The 15,141-nt window shown below is 47.1% G+C and overlaps 1 protein-coding gene across 2 annotated transcripts in view; it reads right to left on the bottom strand.

Annotated features, from left to right (window-relative positions):
• gabrb2a (gamma-aminobutyric acid type A receptor subunit beta2a) overlaps positions 1–12,741 on the bottom strand; it is a 193,196-nt gene extending 180,455 nt beyond the window's left edge. The window contains exons 1-3 of one of the 2 annotated variants that reach the window (XM_045724207.2): positions 12,574–12,741; positions 12,323–12,423; positions 11,635–11,702 (exon numbers count right to left, since the gene is read on the bottom strand). In XM_045724207.2, coding sequence (XP_045580163.1) covers positions 11,635–11,702; positions 12,323–12,423; positions 12,574–12,650 — 246 coding nt within the window. In that variant the 5' untranslated portion in view covers positions 12,651–12,741. The remainder of the gene's footprint in view (positions 1–11,634; positions 11,703–12,322; positions 12,424–12,573) is intronic. The other variant, XM_045724206.2, reaches the window with a different exon arrangement.
• Between the last annotated feature and the right edge of the window lie 2,400 nt (positions 12,742–15,141).

Here is a 15,141-nt window from a genome sequence, read left to right as displayed (position 1 = left end):
GAGAGGAACTCCAGTATCACCAACCTGTCTGTTGTTAGAGGAGACAGAGAGGAACTCCAGCACCACCAACCTGTCTGCTGTTAGAGGAGACAGAGAGGAACTCCAGTACCACCAACCTGTCTGTTGTTAGAGGAGACAGAGAGGAACTCCAGTATCACCACCAACCTGTCTGCTGTTAGAGGAGACAGAGAGGAACTCCAGTATCACCAACCTGTCTGTTGTTAGAGGAGAAAGAGAGGAACTCCAGCACCACCAACCTGTCTGCTGTTAGAGGAGACAGAGAGGAACTCCAGTACCACCAACCTGTCTGTTGTTAGAGGAGACAGAGAGGAACTCCAGTACCACCAACCTGTCTGTTGTTAGAGGAGACAGAGAGGAACTCCAGTACCACCAACCTGTCTGTTGTTAGAGGAGACAGAGAGGAACTCCAGTACCACCAACCTGTCTGTTGTTAGAGGAGACAGAGAGGAACTCCAGTACCACCAACCTGTCTGTTGTTAGAGGAGACAGAGAGGAACTCCAGTACCACCACCAACCTGTCTGTTGTTAGAGGAGACAGAGAGGAACTCCAGTATCACCACCAACCTGTCTGTTGTTAGAGGAGACAGAGAGGAACTCCAGTATCACCACCAACCTGTCTGTTGTTAGAGGAGACAGAGAGGAACTCCAGTATCACCACCAACCTGTCTGCTGTTAGAGGAGACAGAGAGGAACTCCAGTACCACCAACCTGTCTGTTGTTAGAGGAGAGAGAGAGGAACTCCAGTATCACCAACCTGTCTGTTGTTAGAGGAGACAGAGAGGAACTCCAGTACCACCAACCTGTCTGCTGTTAGAGGAGACAGAGAGGAACTCCAGTACCACCACCAACCTGTCTGTTGTTAGAGGAGACAGAGAGGAACTCCAGTACCACCACCAACCTGTCTGTTGTTAGAGGAGAGAGAGAGGAACTCCAGTATCACCACCAACCTGTCTGTTGTTAGAGGAGACAGAGAGGAACTCCAGTACCACCACCAACCTGTCTGTTGTTAGAGGAGACAGAGAGGAACTCCAGTATCACCAACCTGTCTGTTGTTAGAGGAGACAGAGAGGAACTCCAGTACCACCAACCTGTCTGTTGTTAGAGGAGACAGAGAGGAAATCCAGTACCACCAACCTGTCTGTTGTTAGAGGAGACAGAGAGGAACTCCAGTATCACCACCAACCTGTCTGTTGTTAGAGGAGACAGAGAGGAACTCCAGTACCACCAACCTGTCTGTTGTTAGAGGAGACAGAGAGGAACTCGAGTATCACCACCAACCTGTCTGTTGTTAGAGGAGACAGAGAGGAACTCCAGTATCACCAACCTGTCTGTTGTTAGAGGAGAAAGAGAGGAACTCCAGCACCACCAACCTGTCTGCTGTTAGAGGAGACAGAGAGGAACTCCAGTACCACCAACCTGTCTGTTGTTAGAGGAGAGAGAGAGGAACTCCAGTACCACCAACGTGTCTGCTGTTAGAGGAGACAGAGAGGAACTCCAGTATCACCACCAACCTGTCTGTTGTTAGAGGAGACAGAGAGGAACTCCAGTATCACCACCAACCTGTCTGTTGTTAGAGGAGACAGAGAGGAACTCCAGTATCACCACCAACCTGTCTGCTGTTAGAGGAGACAGAGAGGAACTCCAGTATCACCAACCTGTCTGTTGTTAGAGGAGACAGAGAGGAACTCCAGTACCACCAACCTGTCTGCTGTTAGAGGAGACAGAGAGGAACTCCAGTACCACCAACCTGTCTGTTGTTAGAGGAGACAGAGAGGAACTCCAGTACCACCACCAACCTGTCTGTTGTTAGAGGAGACAGAGAGGAACTCCAGTACCACCAACCTGTCTGCTGTTAGAGGAGACAGAGAGGAACTCCAGTACCACCAACCTGTCTGTTGTTAGAGGAGACAGAGAGGAACTCCAGTACCACCACCAACCTGTCTGTTGTTAGAGGAGACAGAGAGGAACTCCAGTATCACCACCAACCTGTCTGTTGTTAGAGGAGACAGAGAGGAACTCCAGTATCACCACCAACCTGTCTGTTGTTAGAGGAGACAGAGAGGAACTCCAGTACCACCAACCTGTCTGTTGTTAGAGGAGACAGAGAGGAACTCCAGTATCACCACCAACCTGTCTGTTGTTAGAGGAGACAGAGAGGAACTCCAGTACCACCAACCTGTCTGTTGTTAGAGGAGACAGAGAGGAACTCGAGTATCACCACCAACCTGTCTGTTGTTAGAGGAGACAGAGAGGAACTCCAGTATCACCACCAACCTCTCTGCTGTTAGAGGAGACAGAGAGGAACTCCAGTACCACCAACCTGTCTGTTGTTAGAGGAGACAGAGAGGAACTCCAGTACCACCAACCTGTCTGTTGTTAGAGGAGAAAGAGAGGAACTCCAGCACCACCAACCTGTCTGCTGTTAGAGGAGACAGAGAGGAACTCGAGTATCACCACCAACCTGTCTGTTGTTAGAGGAGACAGAGAGGATCTCCAGTATCACCACCAACCTGTCTGTTGTTAGAGGAGACAGAGAGGAACTCCAGTACCACCAACCTGTCTGCTGTTAGAGGAGACAGAGAGGAACTCCAGTACCACCAACCTGTCTGTTGTTAGAGGAGACAGAGAGGAACTCCAGTACCACCACCAACCTGTCTGTTGTTAGAGGAGACAGAGAGGAACTCCAGTATCACCACCAACCTGTCTGTTGTTAGAGGAGACAGAGAGGAACTCCAGTACCACCAACCTGTCTGCTGTTAGAGGAGACAGAGAGGAACTCCAGTACCACCAACCTGTCTGTTGTTAGAGGAGACAGAGAGGAACTCCAGTACCACCACCAACCTGTCTGTTGTTAGAGGAGACAGAGAGGAACTCCAGTATCACCACCAACCTGTCTGTTGTTAGAGGAGACAGAGAGGAACTCCAGGACCACCAACCTGTCTGTTGTTAGAGGAGACAGAGAGGAACTCCAGTACCACCAACCTGTCTGCTCCAGTACCACCAACCTGTCTGTTGTTAGAGGAGACAGAGAGGAACTCCAGTACCACCACCAACCTGTCTGTTGTTAGAGGAGACAGAGAGGAACTCCAGTATCACCACCAACCTGTCTGCTGTTAGAGGAGACAGAGAGGAACTCCAGTACCACCAACCTGTCTGCTCCAGTACCACCAACCTGTCTGTTGTTAGAGGAGACAGAGAGGAACTCCAGTACCACCACCAACCTGTCTGTTGTTAGAGGAGACAGAGAGGAACTCCAGTACCACCAACCTGTCTGTTGTTAGAGGAGACAGAGAGGAACTCCAGTACCACCAACCTGTCTGTTGTTAGAGGAGACAGAGAGGAACTCCAGTATCACCACCAACCTGTCTGCTGTTAGAGGAGAAAGAGAGGAACTCCAGCACCACCAACCTGTCTGCTGTTAGAGGAGACAGAGAGGAACTCCAGTACCACCAACCTGTCTGTTGTTAGAGGAGAGAGAGAGGAACTCCAGTACCACCAACCTGTCTGCTGTTAGAGGAGACAGAGAGGAACTCCAGTACCACCAACCTGTCTGCTGTTAGAGGAGACAGAGAGGAACTCCAGTACCACCAACCTGTCTGTTGTTAGAGGAGACAGAGAGGAACTCCAGTACCACCACCAACCTGTCTGTTGTTAGAGGAGACAGAGAGGAACTCCAGTATCACCACCAACCTGTCTGTTGTTAGAGGAGACAGAGAGGAACTCCAGTATCACCACCAACCTGTCTGCTGTTAGAGGAGAAAGAGAGGAACTCCAGTATCACCAACCTGTCTGTTGTTAGAGGAGCCAGAGAGGAACTCCAGTACCACCAACCTGTCTGTTGTTAGAGGAGACAGAGAGGAACTCCAGTACCACCAACCTGTCTGTTGTTAGAGGAGACAGAGAGGAACTCCAGTACCACCACCAACCTGTCTGTTGTTAGAGGAGACAGAGAGGAACTCCAGTACCACCAACCTGTCTGTTGTTAGAGGAGACAGAGAGGAACTCCAGTATCACCAACCTGTCTGTTGTTAGAGGAGACAGAGAGGAACTCCAGTATCACCACCAACCTGTCTGTTGTTAGAGGAGACAGAGAGGAACTCCAGTACCACCAACCTGTCTGTTGTTAGAGGAGACAGAGAGGAACTCCAGTATCACCAACCTGTCTGTTGTTAGAGGAGACAGAGAGGAACTCCAGTACCACCAACCTGTCTGTTGTTAGAGGAGACAGAGAGGAACTCCAGTACCACCACCAACCTGTCTGTTGTTAGAGGAGACAGAGAGGAACTCCAGTATCACCACCAACCTGTCTGCTGTTAGAGGAGACAGAGAGGAACTCCAGTACCACCAACCTGTCCGCTGTTAGAGGAGACAGAGAGGAACTCCAGTACCACCAACCTGTCTGTTGTTAGAGGAGACAGAGAGGAACTCCAGTACCACCAACCTGTCTGTTGTTAGAGGAGACAGAGAGGAACTCCAGTACCACCAACCTGTCTGTTGTTAGAGGAGACAGAGAGGAACTCCAGTACCACCAACCTGTCTGTTGTTAGAGGAGCCAGAGAGGAACTCCAGTACCACCAACCTGTCTGTTGTTAGAGGCGACAGAGAGGAACTCCAGTACCACCAACCTGTCTGTTGTTAGAGGAGACAGAGAGGAACTCCAGTACCACCAACCTGTCTGTTGTTAGAGGAGACAGAGAGGAACTCCAGTACCACCAACCTGTCTGTTGTTAGAGGAGACAGAGAGGAACTCCAGTACCACCAACCTGTCTGTTGTTAGAGGAGCCAGAGAGGAACTCCAGTACCACCAACCTGTCTGTTGTTAGAGGAGACAGAGAGGAACTCCAGTACCAACAACCTGTCTGTTGTTAGAGGAGACAGAGAGGAACTCCAGTACCACCAACCTGTCTGTTGTTAGAGGAGCCAGAGAGGAACTCCAGTACCACCAACCTGTCTGTTGTTAGAGGAGACAGAGAGGAACTCCAGTACCACCAACCTGTCTGTTGTTAGAGGAGACAGAGAGGAACTCCAGTACCACCAACCTGTCTGTTGTTAGAGGAGACAGAGAGGAACTCCAGCACCACCAACCTGTCTGTTGTTAGAGGAGACAGAGAGGAAATCCAGTACCACCAACCTGTCTGTTGTTAGAGGAGACAGAGAGGAACTCCAGTACCACCAACCTGTCTGTTGTTAGAGGAGACAGAGAGGAACTCCAGCACCACCAACCTGTCTGCTGTTAGAGGAGACAGAGAGGAACTCCAGTACCACCAACCTGTCTGTTGTTAGAGGAGACAGAGAGGAACTCCAGTACCACCAACCTGTCTGTTGTTAGAGGAGAAAGAGAGGAACTCCAGCACCACCAACCTGTCTGTTGTTAGAGGAGACAGAGAGGAACTCCAGTACCACCAACCTGTCTGTTGTTAGAGGAGACAGAGAGGAACTCCAGTACCACCAACCTGTCTGTTGTTAGAGGAGACAGAGAGGAACTCCAGCACCACCAACCTGTCTGCTGTTAGAGGAGACAGAGAGGAACTCCAGTACCTCCAACCTGTCTGTTGTTAGAGGAGACAGAGAGGAACTCCAGTACCACCAACCTGTCTGTTGTTAGAGGAGACAGAGAGGAACTACAGTACCTCCAACCTGTCTGTTGTTAGAGGAGACAGAGAGGAACTCCAGTACCACCAACCTGTCTGTTGTTAGAGGAGACAGAGAGGAACTCCAGTACCACCAACCTGTCTGTTGTTAGAGGAGACAGAGAGGAACTCCAGTACCACCAACCTGTCTGTTGTTAGAGGAGACAGAGAGGAACTCCAGTACCACCAACCTGTCTGTTGTTAGAGGAGACAGAGAGGAACTCCAGTATCACCACCAACCTGTCTGTTGTTAGAGGAGACAGAGAGGAACTCCAGTACCACCAACCTGTCTGTTGTTAGAGGAGACAGAGAGGAACTCCAGTACCACCAACCTGTCTGTTGTTAGAGGAGACAGAGAGGAACTCCAGTACCAACCAACCTGTCTGTTGTTAGAGGAGACAGAGAGGAACTCCAGTACCACCAACCTGTCTGTTGTTAGAGGAGACAGAGAGGAACTCCAGTACCACCAACCTGTCTGTTGTTAGAGGAGACAGAGAGGAACTCCAGTACCACCAACCTGTCTGTTGTTAGAGGAGACAGAGAGGAACTCCAGTACCACCAACCTGTCTGTTGTTAGAGGAGACAGAGAGGAACTCCAGTACCACCAACCTGTCTGTTGTTAGAGGAGACAGAGAGGAACTCCAGTACACCACCAACCTGTCTGTTGTTAGAGGAGACAGAGAGGAACTCCAGTATCACCACCAACCTGTCTGTTGTTAGAGGAGACAGAGAGGAACTCCAGTATCACCAACCTGTCTGTTGTTAGAGGAGACAGAGAGGAACTCCAGTATCACCACCAACCTGTCTGTTGTTAGAGGAGACAGAGAGGAACTCCAGTACCACCAACCTGTCTGTTGTTAGAGGAGACAGAGAGGAACTCCAGTACCACCAACCTGTCTGTTGTTAGAGGAGAAAGAGAGGAACTCCAGTACCACCAACCTGTCTGTTGTTAGAGGAGACAGAGAGGAACTCCAGTACCACCAACCTGTCTGTTGTTAGAGGAGACAGAGAGGAACTCCAGCACCACCAACCTGTCTGCTGTTAGAGGAGACAGAGAGGAACTCCAGTACCACCAACCTGTCTGTTGTTAGAGGAGACAGAGAGGAACTCCAGTACCACCAACCTGTCTGTTGTTAGAGGAGACAGAGAGGAACTCCAGTACCTCCAACCTGTCTGTTGTTAGAGGAGACAGAGAGGAACTCCAGTACCACCAACCTGTCTGTTGTTAGAGGAGACAGAGAGGAACTCCAGTACCACCAACCTGTCTGTTGTTAGAGGAGACAGAGAGGAACTCCAGTACCACCACCAACCTGTCTGCTGTTAGAGGAGACAGAGAGGAACTCCAGTACCACCAACCTGTCTGCTGTTAGAGGAGACAGAGAGGAACTCCAGTACCACCAACCTGTCTGTTGTTAGAGGAGACAGAGAGGAACTCCAGTACCAACAACCTGTCTGCTGTTAGAGGAGACAGAGAGGAACTCCAGTACCACCAACCTGTCTGTTGTTAGAGGAGACAGAGAGGAACTCCAGTACCACCAACCTGTCTGTTGTTAGAGGAGACAGAGAGGAACTCCAGTATCACCACCAACCTGTCTGTTGTTAGAGGAGACAGAGAGGAACTCCAGTATCACCACCAACCTGTCTGCTGTTAGAGGAGACAGAGAGGAACTCCAGTATCACCAACCTGTCTGTTGTTAGAGGAGACAGAGAGGAACTCCAGTACCACCAACCTGTCTGTTGTTAGAGGAGACAGAGAGGAACTCCAGTACCACCAACCTGTCTGTTGTTAGAGGAGACAGAGAGGAACTCCAGTACCAACAACCTGTCTGCTGTTAGAGGAGACAGAGAGGAACTCCAGTACCACCAACCTGTCTGTTGTTAGAGGAGACAGAGAGGAACTCCAGTACCACCAACCTGTCTGTTGTTAGAGGAGACAGAGAGGAACTCCAGTACCACCAACCTGTCTGTTGTTAGAGGAGACAGAGAGGAACTCCAGTATCACCACCAACCTGTCTGCTGTTAGAGGAGACAGAGAGGAACTCCAGTACCACCAACCTGTCTGTTGTTAGAGGAGACAGAGAGGAACTCCAGTATCACCACCAACCTGTCTGCTGTTAGAGGAGACAGAGAGGAACTCCAGTACCTCCAACCTGTCTGCTGTTAGAGGAGACAGAGAGGAACTCCAGTACCACCAACCTGTCTGTTGTTAGAGGAGACAGAGAGGAACTCCAGTACCACCAACCTGTCTGTTGTTAGAGGAGACAGAGAGGAACTCCAGTATCACCACCAACCTCTCTGCTGTTAGAGGAGACAGAGAGGAACTCCAGCACCACCAACCTGTCTGTTGTTAGAGGAGACAGAGAGGAACTCCAGTACCACCAACCTGTCTGTTGTTAGAGGAGACAGAGCGGAACTCCAGTACCTCCAACCTGTCTGTTGTTAGAGGAGACAGAGAGGAACTCCAGTACCACCAACCTGTCTGCTGTTAGAGGAGACAGAGAGGAACTCCAGTACCACCAACCTGTCTGTTGTTAGAGGAGACAGAGAGGAACTCCAGGACCACCAACCTGTCTGTTGTTAGAGGAGAAAGAGAGGAACTCCAGCACCACCAACCTGTCTGTTGTTAGAGGAGACAGAGAGGAACTCCAGTATCACCAACCTGTCTGTTGTTAGAGGAGACAGAGAGGAACTCCAGCACCACCAACCTGTCTGTTGTTAGAGGAGACAGAGAGGAACTCCAGTACCACCAACCTGTCTGTTGTTAGAGGAGACAGAGAGGAACTCCAGTATCACCAACCTGTCTGTTGTTAGAGGAGACAGAGAGGAACTCCAGTCACCACCAACCTGTCTGTTGTTAGAGGAGACAGAGAGGAACTCCAGTATCCACCAACCTGTCTGTTGTTAGAGGAGACAGAGAGGAACTCCAGTACCACCAACCTGTCTGTTGTTAGAGGAGACAGAGAGGAACTCCAGTACCACCAACCTGTCTGTTGTTAGAGGAGACAGAGAGGAACTCCAGTATCACCACCAACCTGTCTGTTGTTAGAGGAGACAGAGAGGAACTCCAGCACCACCAACCTGTCTGCTGTTAGAGGAGACAGAGAGGAACTCCAGTACCTCCAACCTGTCTGTTGTTAGAGGAGACAGAGAGGAACTCCAGTACCTCCAACCTGTCTGTTGTTAGAGGAGACAGAGAGGAACTCCAGTACCACCAACCTGTCTGTTGTTAGAGGAGACAGAGAGGAACTCCAGTACCACCACCAACCTGTCTGTTGTTAGAGGAGACAGAGAGGAACTCCAGTACCACCAACCTGTCTGTTGTTAGAGGAGACAGAGAGGAACTCCAGATCACCACCAACCTGTCTGTTGTTAGAGGAGACAGAGAGGAACTCCAGTACCACCAACCTGTCTGCTGTTAGAGGAGACAGAGAGGAACTCCAGTACCACCAACCTGTCTGTTGTTAGAGGAGACAGAGAGGAACTCCAGTACCACCAACCTGTCTGCTGTTAGAAGGAAGGTTGTTACATAACCATGAGAGGAGGATTCACATTCAGAAGGTAATAATGACTATGTGTGGGACGATGGAGAGAGGGGAGAATGAGGAAGAGGGGAAAGAGAGAGAGAGAGAGATAGAGATAAGGGAGAATGAAGGAGATTGGAGAGAGGGAGAGAGCGAGAGAGGGAGGGAGGGAGAGAGATCATATTTTTGGCAGTTTTCATTTCATCTAAATGCGTCGGCTGTGCAGCCGTTTTGTAGGAGAGGAAGAGAGGAGAGGAATAGAGGATGAGAGTAGAGGATGAGAGGAGAAGAATGGAGGATGAGAGGAGAGGAAGAGAGGAGAGGAATAGAGGATGAGAGGATGAGAGGAGAAGAATAGAGGATGAGAGGAGAGGAATAGAGGATGAGAGGAGAGCCATGCTTATGCTCCTGCCCTGCAAGCCAATTCTCTCTCCTCCGTGAAATGAAATGAGAATGTTCTTATAGCTACAGGGAGTTGGCCTGACGTCAGTACTCTGTCTCTCTCTCCCTCTCTCTCTCTCTCTCTCTCTCTCTGTCTCTCTCTCTCTCTCTACCTTTCTCTCTCTCTTTCTCTCTCTCTATCTATCTTTCTCTCTCTGCCACTCTCTCTCTCTCTCTGCCTCTCTCTCTCTCTCTCTCTGCCTCTCTGTCTCTCTCTCTCTCTCTCTCTCTCTCTCTCTACTAATCTGTTCTGTTCGCTCTTTCGTGCACAGTTTTGTTACACACTGAGTGGCTTGCTGTATGAAGCAGTGTTTTTTTTATTACAGATGAATGTCTGTAGATGTGGATTCTGTGTTTTAAAGTAACATCACCCTTTAGAGAGATAAAGGTGGCTTACATGGAAATCCAGGTCAGAGACAGAGAGGACGCAGCCAGGCATTTAAAAAGCAGGGAGGGAGGGAGGGAGGGAGGTGTGAAGGGGGGGGGGGGAGGGAGGGAGGGAAGGGGGTGTGAAGGGGGGAGGAGGGAGGGAGAAAGGGAGGAGGAGATGAGTACTGGTGGACATCCCAGAGGAACCCCGCAGCCCTTTCATACTTTTAGCCTAGCTGCTTCCTCTTTAACCAAAACTAACTTCCACATCCCTTCCTCACAGGAAGTACTCTGGTAATTCAGCTGATGATGCTTTTATCCAGTCCGACCTATAGCATTATAGCAAGCTCAGTGATTCAGTACACATGGCCCACACAGGAATAAAACTTCACCCCAACACACAACTCCCTGTGTTTCCAGCATCAAGCCCCAACCAACCAAGCCATCTAACCAACTAACATAATGCACTTATGACATAATGTCTTATCTGGGCAAAATGTACACTCAGATAAATTCAATTAAATATTTGCAATAAAATCCACTGGGAGAAACCATGCCAAATGCAACAACGGATCAAATATGAATTCAGTTGGGTAAGGAGAACAGAAGTCTCCCCTCCAAGCCTCCTCCAGAGCAAACCATTGATACAGTGTTACATAAGATGCCTATTTCTTATCCAGAGCACAGAGAGAGAGAGAGAGAGAGAGAGAGAGAGAGAGAGAGAGAGAGAGAGAGAGAGAGAGAGAGAGAGAGAGAGAGAGAGAGAGAGAGAGAAAGAGAGAGAGAGAGAGAGAGCGAGCGAGAGAGAGAGAGAGAGAGAGAGAGAGTGGTTTTCTACAGCACGGAGACAGATGGCACCCCTATTCTCTATATTGTACACTACTTTTTTTTATTCCCTATATTGTACACTACTTTTGACTAGGGACTAGTAGTTCACTACATATGGAAAAGGGTGCCATTAGGGACACATTCATAACATTGTGTAGTGGAGCTCGATTAAATACCCAGGTGATTACCATCGTATGTCCAGACGTGTTCTATTAACCACATATTTCCGTCATCGCTCATGATCTGACAGGAGGAGGGGATCATTTACGTAGCTGATGATGCGCTCCCCTTCGCGCTTCAAAGTGAAGTGTAGCTGGAGATGGATACCTCTCCCAAAGGAGACCGCGGCGCTATCACGGTTTTTCCCTTAATCTTCTTCACTTTGGCGTTATAACGCGCCGCTGTCACGTCAAACAAAACGATAGCAGTCAATGGCTTGATATACAAGAAACAGAAACAGAAGACGCCACAGCCTCAGTGTTGATTGTGCACGCAAGGATGTCCGTAGAAGTCCGCCAGTGAGCGTGTGTTTTGAATTCAAATGGGAACCAATAGATACCAACCATCCATGGCCGAAAAGACATCTAAATGCAGAGCTGAATGACAGAACACTGTTCAACACGAGAATCGATTCCTTTATAGAATCAAACTATCATCAGACTCCTCCGCGTCGTTAACATAATTCCCCATAATGCAGAACGTGACATGCATTAAGTTCCCTGTCAAACATGGATTGGCAATGCGTTATAGGTTTTTCTATACGGATTTACTCAACCAGGCATACTGAGAAAAACATATAAGGAGGATGATAATGATGCACGTACCATATTGACTTCAGACACCATGTCTATGCTGGCAATATCTATATTCATCCCCACTGCCACCGGCGCACCTGTGAAGCGAAGAAAAGCAGGTTATTAAAGGAGAACGGGATTCTTTCTTTCCCTTTTAGAAATAAGAATTTGGTGACCGTTATTCTACCAGTAGGTTGCTGTCAATGATATGTCACCATGTTCTCTCATCATCAGTGTTAATAATGCATGTTTTATGCAGTCTTAATGATTATCGTTGTCCATTAAAATGACTATAATCATCGGCATCATCATTTGGAACTCCCTTGATGATTTTCCATTCAAACAGAATGGTAGGCAACCAGAAGTTCAATAGGCTGCGAATAGAATCGACCATCAAGTTAGAGACCCTTCTTCTCCACACAGAATAGACTAGCATGTCTTATTCCATCATTTCAACTTGCTACATTGGAAAATGTTTTTGGTGACGTGAAAAATACGTGTTTTATTTGGATGGTAGGCTATTACACTGTAATAGCACTGTAATTGGAGCGGTAGCCTAGTCTATGGATGGAAGATTTCTCATGATGAGAACAATTGTACCAGAGGTTGTTTTTTTGTTGCAGCAATTCATTAAACATGTATTGCACTGCACGTCATAAATGGCAGCAAACATGACATTCATCATCTCGATTTGCTTTCCTTCTGTCTTTGTTCTTACCTCCGAAATCTGGCCTTAACCGAATGTCGTAGCCTTTCATCAATCTGTCGACCGTGTCTTTAACCAGCGGCATATTACTGGGATCCCTCAGATCTTTGGCGCTGAGGGGCAAAGACAGAACATAAGGTGGTCGGCATGCAAATAACTAATTAAAGACCAGATACAGCGGGAAGGCGCTTTAAATAGCCTAGGATACATGCCATGCAATGGAGATTTGAAGAATGGGCGTAAAAACACAAACCCCAATTTACCTTTGCGCACAGCAGATAAAAGTAAAAAATAACGAAAAGATCAACATTCCAAAGCGGTTTTTCCTGAGCTTCCCCATCGTCACAGGTTCGACGTGCTTTTGGGATGCGAGTGAGGAGGACGCGCATCCAACTTACTCCGAAAAGCTCCGAGAACCCAATGAGTGGCGCATGCGTACATCCTACCAAAAATCAAACACTGGCGAGTAATGATGGTGGTGGATGAGTGGTTTCTATCGCAGAGACACAAATTAAAGGGACAAGTGGATGAGTGGTTTCTATTGCAGAGAAACAAATTAAAGGTACAAGTTGATGAGTGGTTTCTATCGCAGAGAAACAAATTAAAGGTACAAGTGGATGAGTGGTTTCTATCGCAGAGAGACAAATTAAAGGTACAAGTTGATGAGTGGATTCTATCGCAGAGAAACAAATTAAAGGTACAAGTGGATGAGTGGTTTCTATCGCAGAGAAACAAATTAAAGGGACAAGTGGATGAGTGGTTTCTATCGCAGAGAAACAAATTAAAGGGACAAGTGGATGAGTGGTTTCTATCGCAGAGAAACAAATTAAAGGGACAAGTAGAGAGTGGTTTCTATCGCAGAGAAACAAATTAAAGGGAAAAGAAAGTGGATGAGTGGTTTCCATCGCCTAGAAACAAATTAAAGGGACAAGTGGGTGAGTGGTTTCTATTGCAGAGAAACAAAGTAAAGGGACAAGTGGTTGAGTGGTTTCTATCGCAGAGAAACAAATTAAAGGGACAAGTGGAGAGTGGTTTCTATTGCAGAGAAACTAATTAAAGGTACAAGTGGATGAGTGGTTTCCATCGCAGAGAAACACATTAAAGGTACAAGTGGATGAGTGGTTTCTATCGCAGAGAAACAAATTAAAGGGACAAGTGGGTGAGGGGTTTCCATCGCAGAGAAACAAATTAAAGGGACAGGTAGATGAGTGGTTTCTATTGCAGAGAAACAAATTAAAGGTACAAGTGGATGAGTGGTTTCTATCGCAGAGAAACAAATTAAAGGGACAAGTGGTTGAGTGGTTTCTATCGCAGAGAAACAAAATAAAGGGACAAGTGGCTGAGTGGTTTCTATCGCAGAGAAACAAATTAAAGGGACAAGTGGAGAGTGGTTTCTATCGCAGAGAAATAAATTAAAGGGACAAGTGGATGAGTGGTTTCTATTGCAGAGAAAAAATTAAAGGGACAAGAAAGTGGATGAGTGGTTTCCATCGCAGAGAAACAAATTAAAGGGACAAGTGGATGAGTGGTTTCTATTGCAGAGAAACAAAGTAAAGGGACAAGTGGTTGAGTGGTTTCTATCGCAGAGAAACAAATTAAAGGTACAAGTGGATGAGTGGTTTCTATTGCAGAGAAACTAATTAAAGGTACAAGTGGATGAGTGGTTTCTATCGCAGAGAAACAAATTAAAGGTACAAGTGGATGAGTGGTTTCTATTGCAGAGAAACTAATTAAAGGTACAAGTGGATGAGTGGTTTCCATCGCAGAGAAACACATTAAAGGTACAAGTGGATGAGTGGTTTCTATCGCAGAGAAACAAATTAAAGGGACAAGTGGAGAGTGGTTTCTATCGCAGAGAAATAAATTAAAGGGACAAGTGGATGAGTGGTTTCTACCTTATAGAAACGAATTAAAGGTACAAGTGGATGAGTGGTTTCTATCGCAGAGATGAGAATTAAATGTACAAGTGGATGAGTGGTTTCTATCGCAGAGAAAAAAATTCAAGGTACAAGTGGTTGAGTGGTTTCTATCGCAGAGAGACAAATTAAAGGTACAAGTTGATGAGTGGATTCTCTCACAGAGAAACAAATTCAAGGTACAAGTGGTTGAGTGGTTTCTATCGCAGAGAGACAAATTAAAGGTACAAGTTGATGAGTGGATTCTATCGCAGAGAAACAAATTAAAGGTACAATTGGATGAGTGGTTTCTATCGCAGAGAGACAAATTAAAGGTACAAGTTGATGAGTGGATTCTATCGCAGAGAAACAAATTAAAGGTACAAGTGGATGAGTGGTTTCTATCGCAGAGAAACAAATTAAAGGGACAAGTGGATGAGTGGTTTCTATCGCAGAGAAACAAATTAAAGGGACTAGTGGATGAGTGGTTTCTATCGCAGAGAAACAAATTAAAGGGACAAGTGGAGAGTGGTTTCTATCGCAGAGAAACAAATGAAAGGGACAAGTGGATGAGTGGTTTCTATCGCAGAGAAACAAATTAAAGGTACAAGTGGATGAGTGGTTTCTATCGCAGAGAAACAAATTAAAGGGACAAGTGTATGAGTGTTTCTTTCGCAGAGAAACAAATTAAAGGTACAAGTGGATGAGTGGTTTCTATCGCAGAGAAACAAATTAAAGCTACAAGTGGATGAGTGGTTTCTATCACAGGGAAACAAATGAAAGGGACAAGTGGAAGAGTGGTTTCTATCGCAGAGAAACAAATTAAAGGGACAAGTGAATGAGTGGTTTCTATCGCAGAGAAATAAATTAAAGGTACAAGTGGATGAGTGGTTTCTATCTTAGAGAAACGAATTAAAGGTACAAGTGGAGGAGTGG

Source organism: Salmo salar, chromosome 09, assembly GCF_965601325.2.
Source record: "Salmo salar chromosome 09, fSalSal1, whole genome shotgun sequence".
NCBI classification, from domain to species: Eukaryota; Metazoa; Chordata; class Actinopteri; order Salmoniformes; family Salmonidae; genus Salmo; species Salmo salar.
The sequence above is the reverse complement of the archived record's forward strand: the minus strand, read 5'-3'. Positions and strand labels throughout refer to the sequence as shown.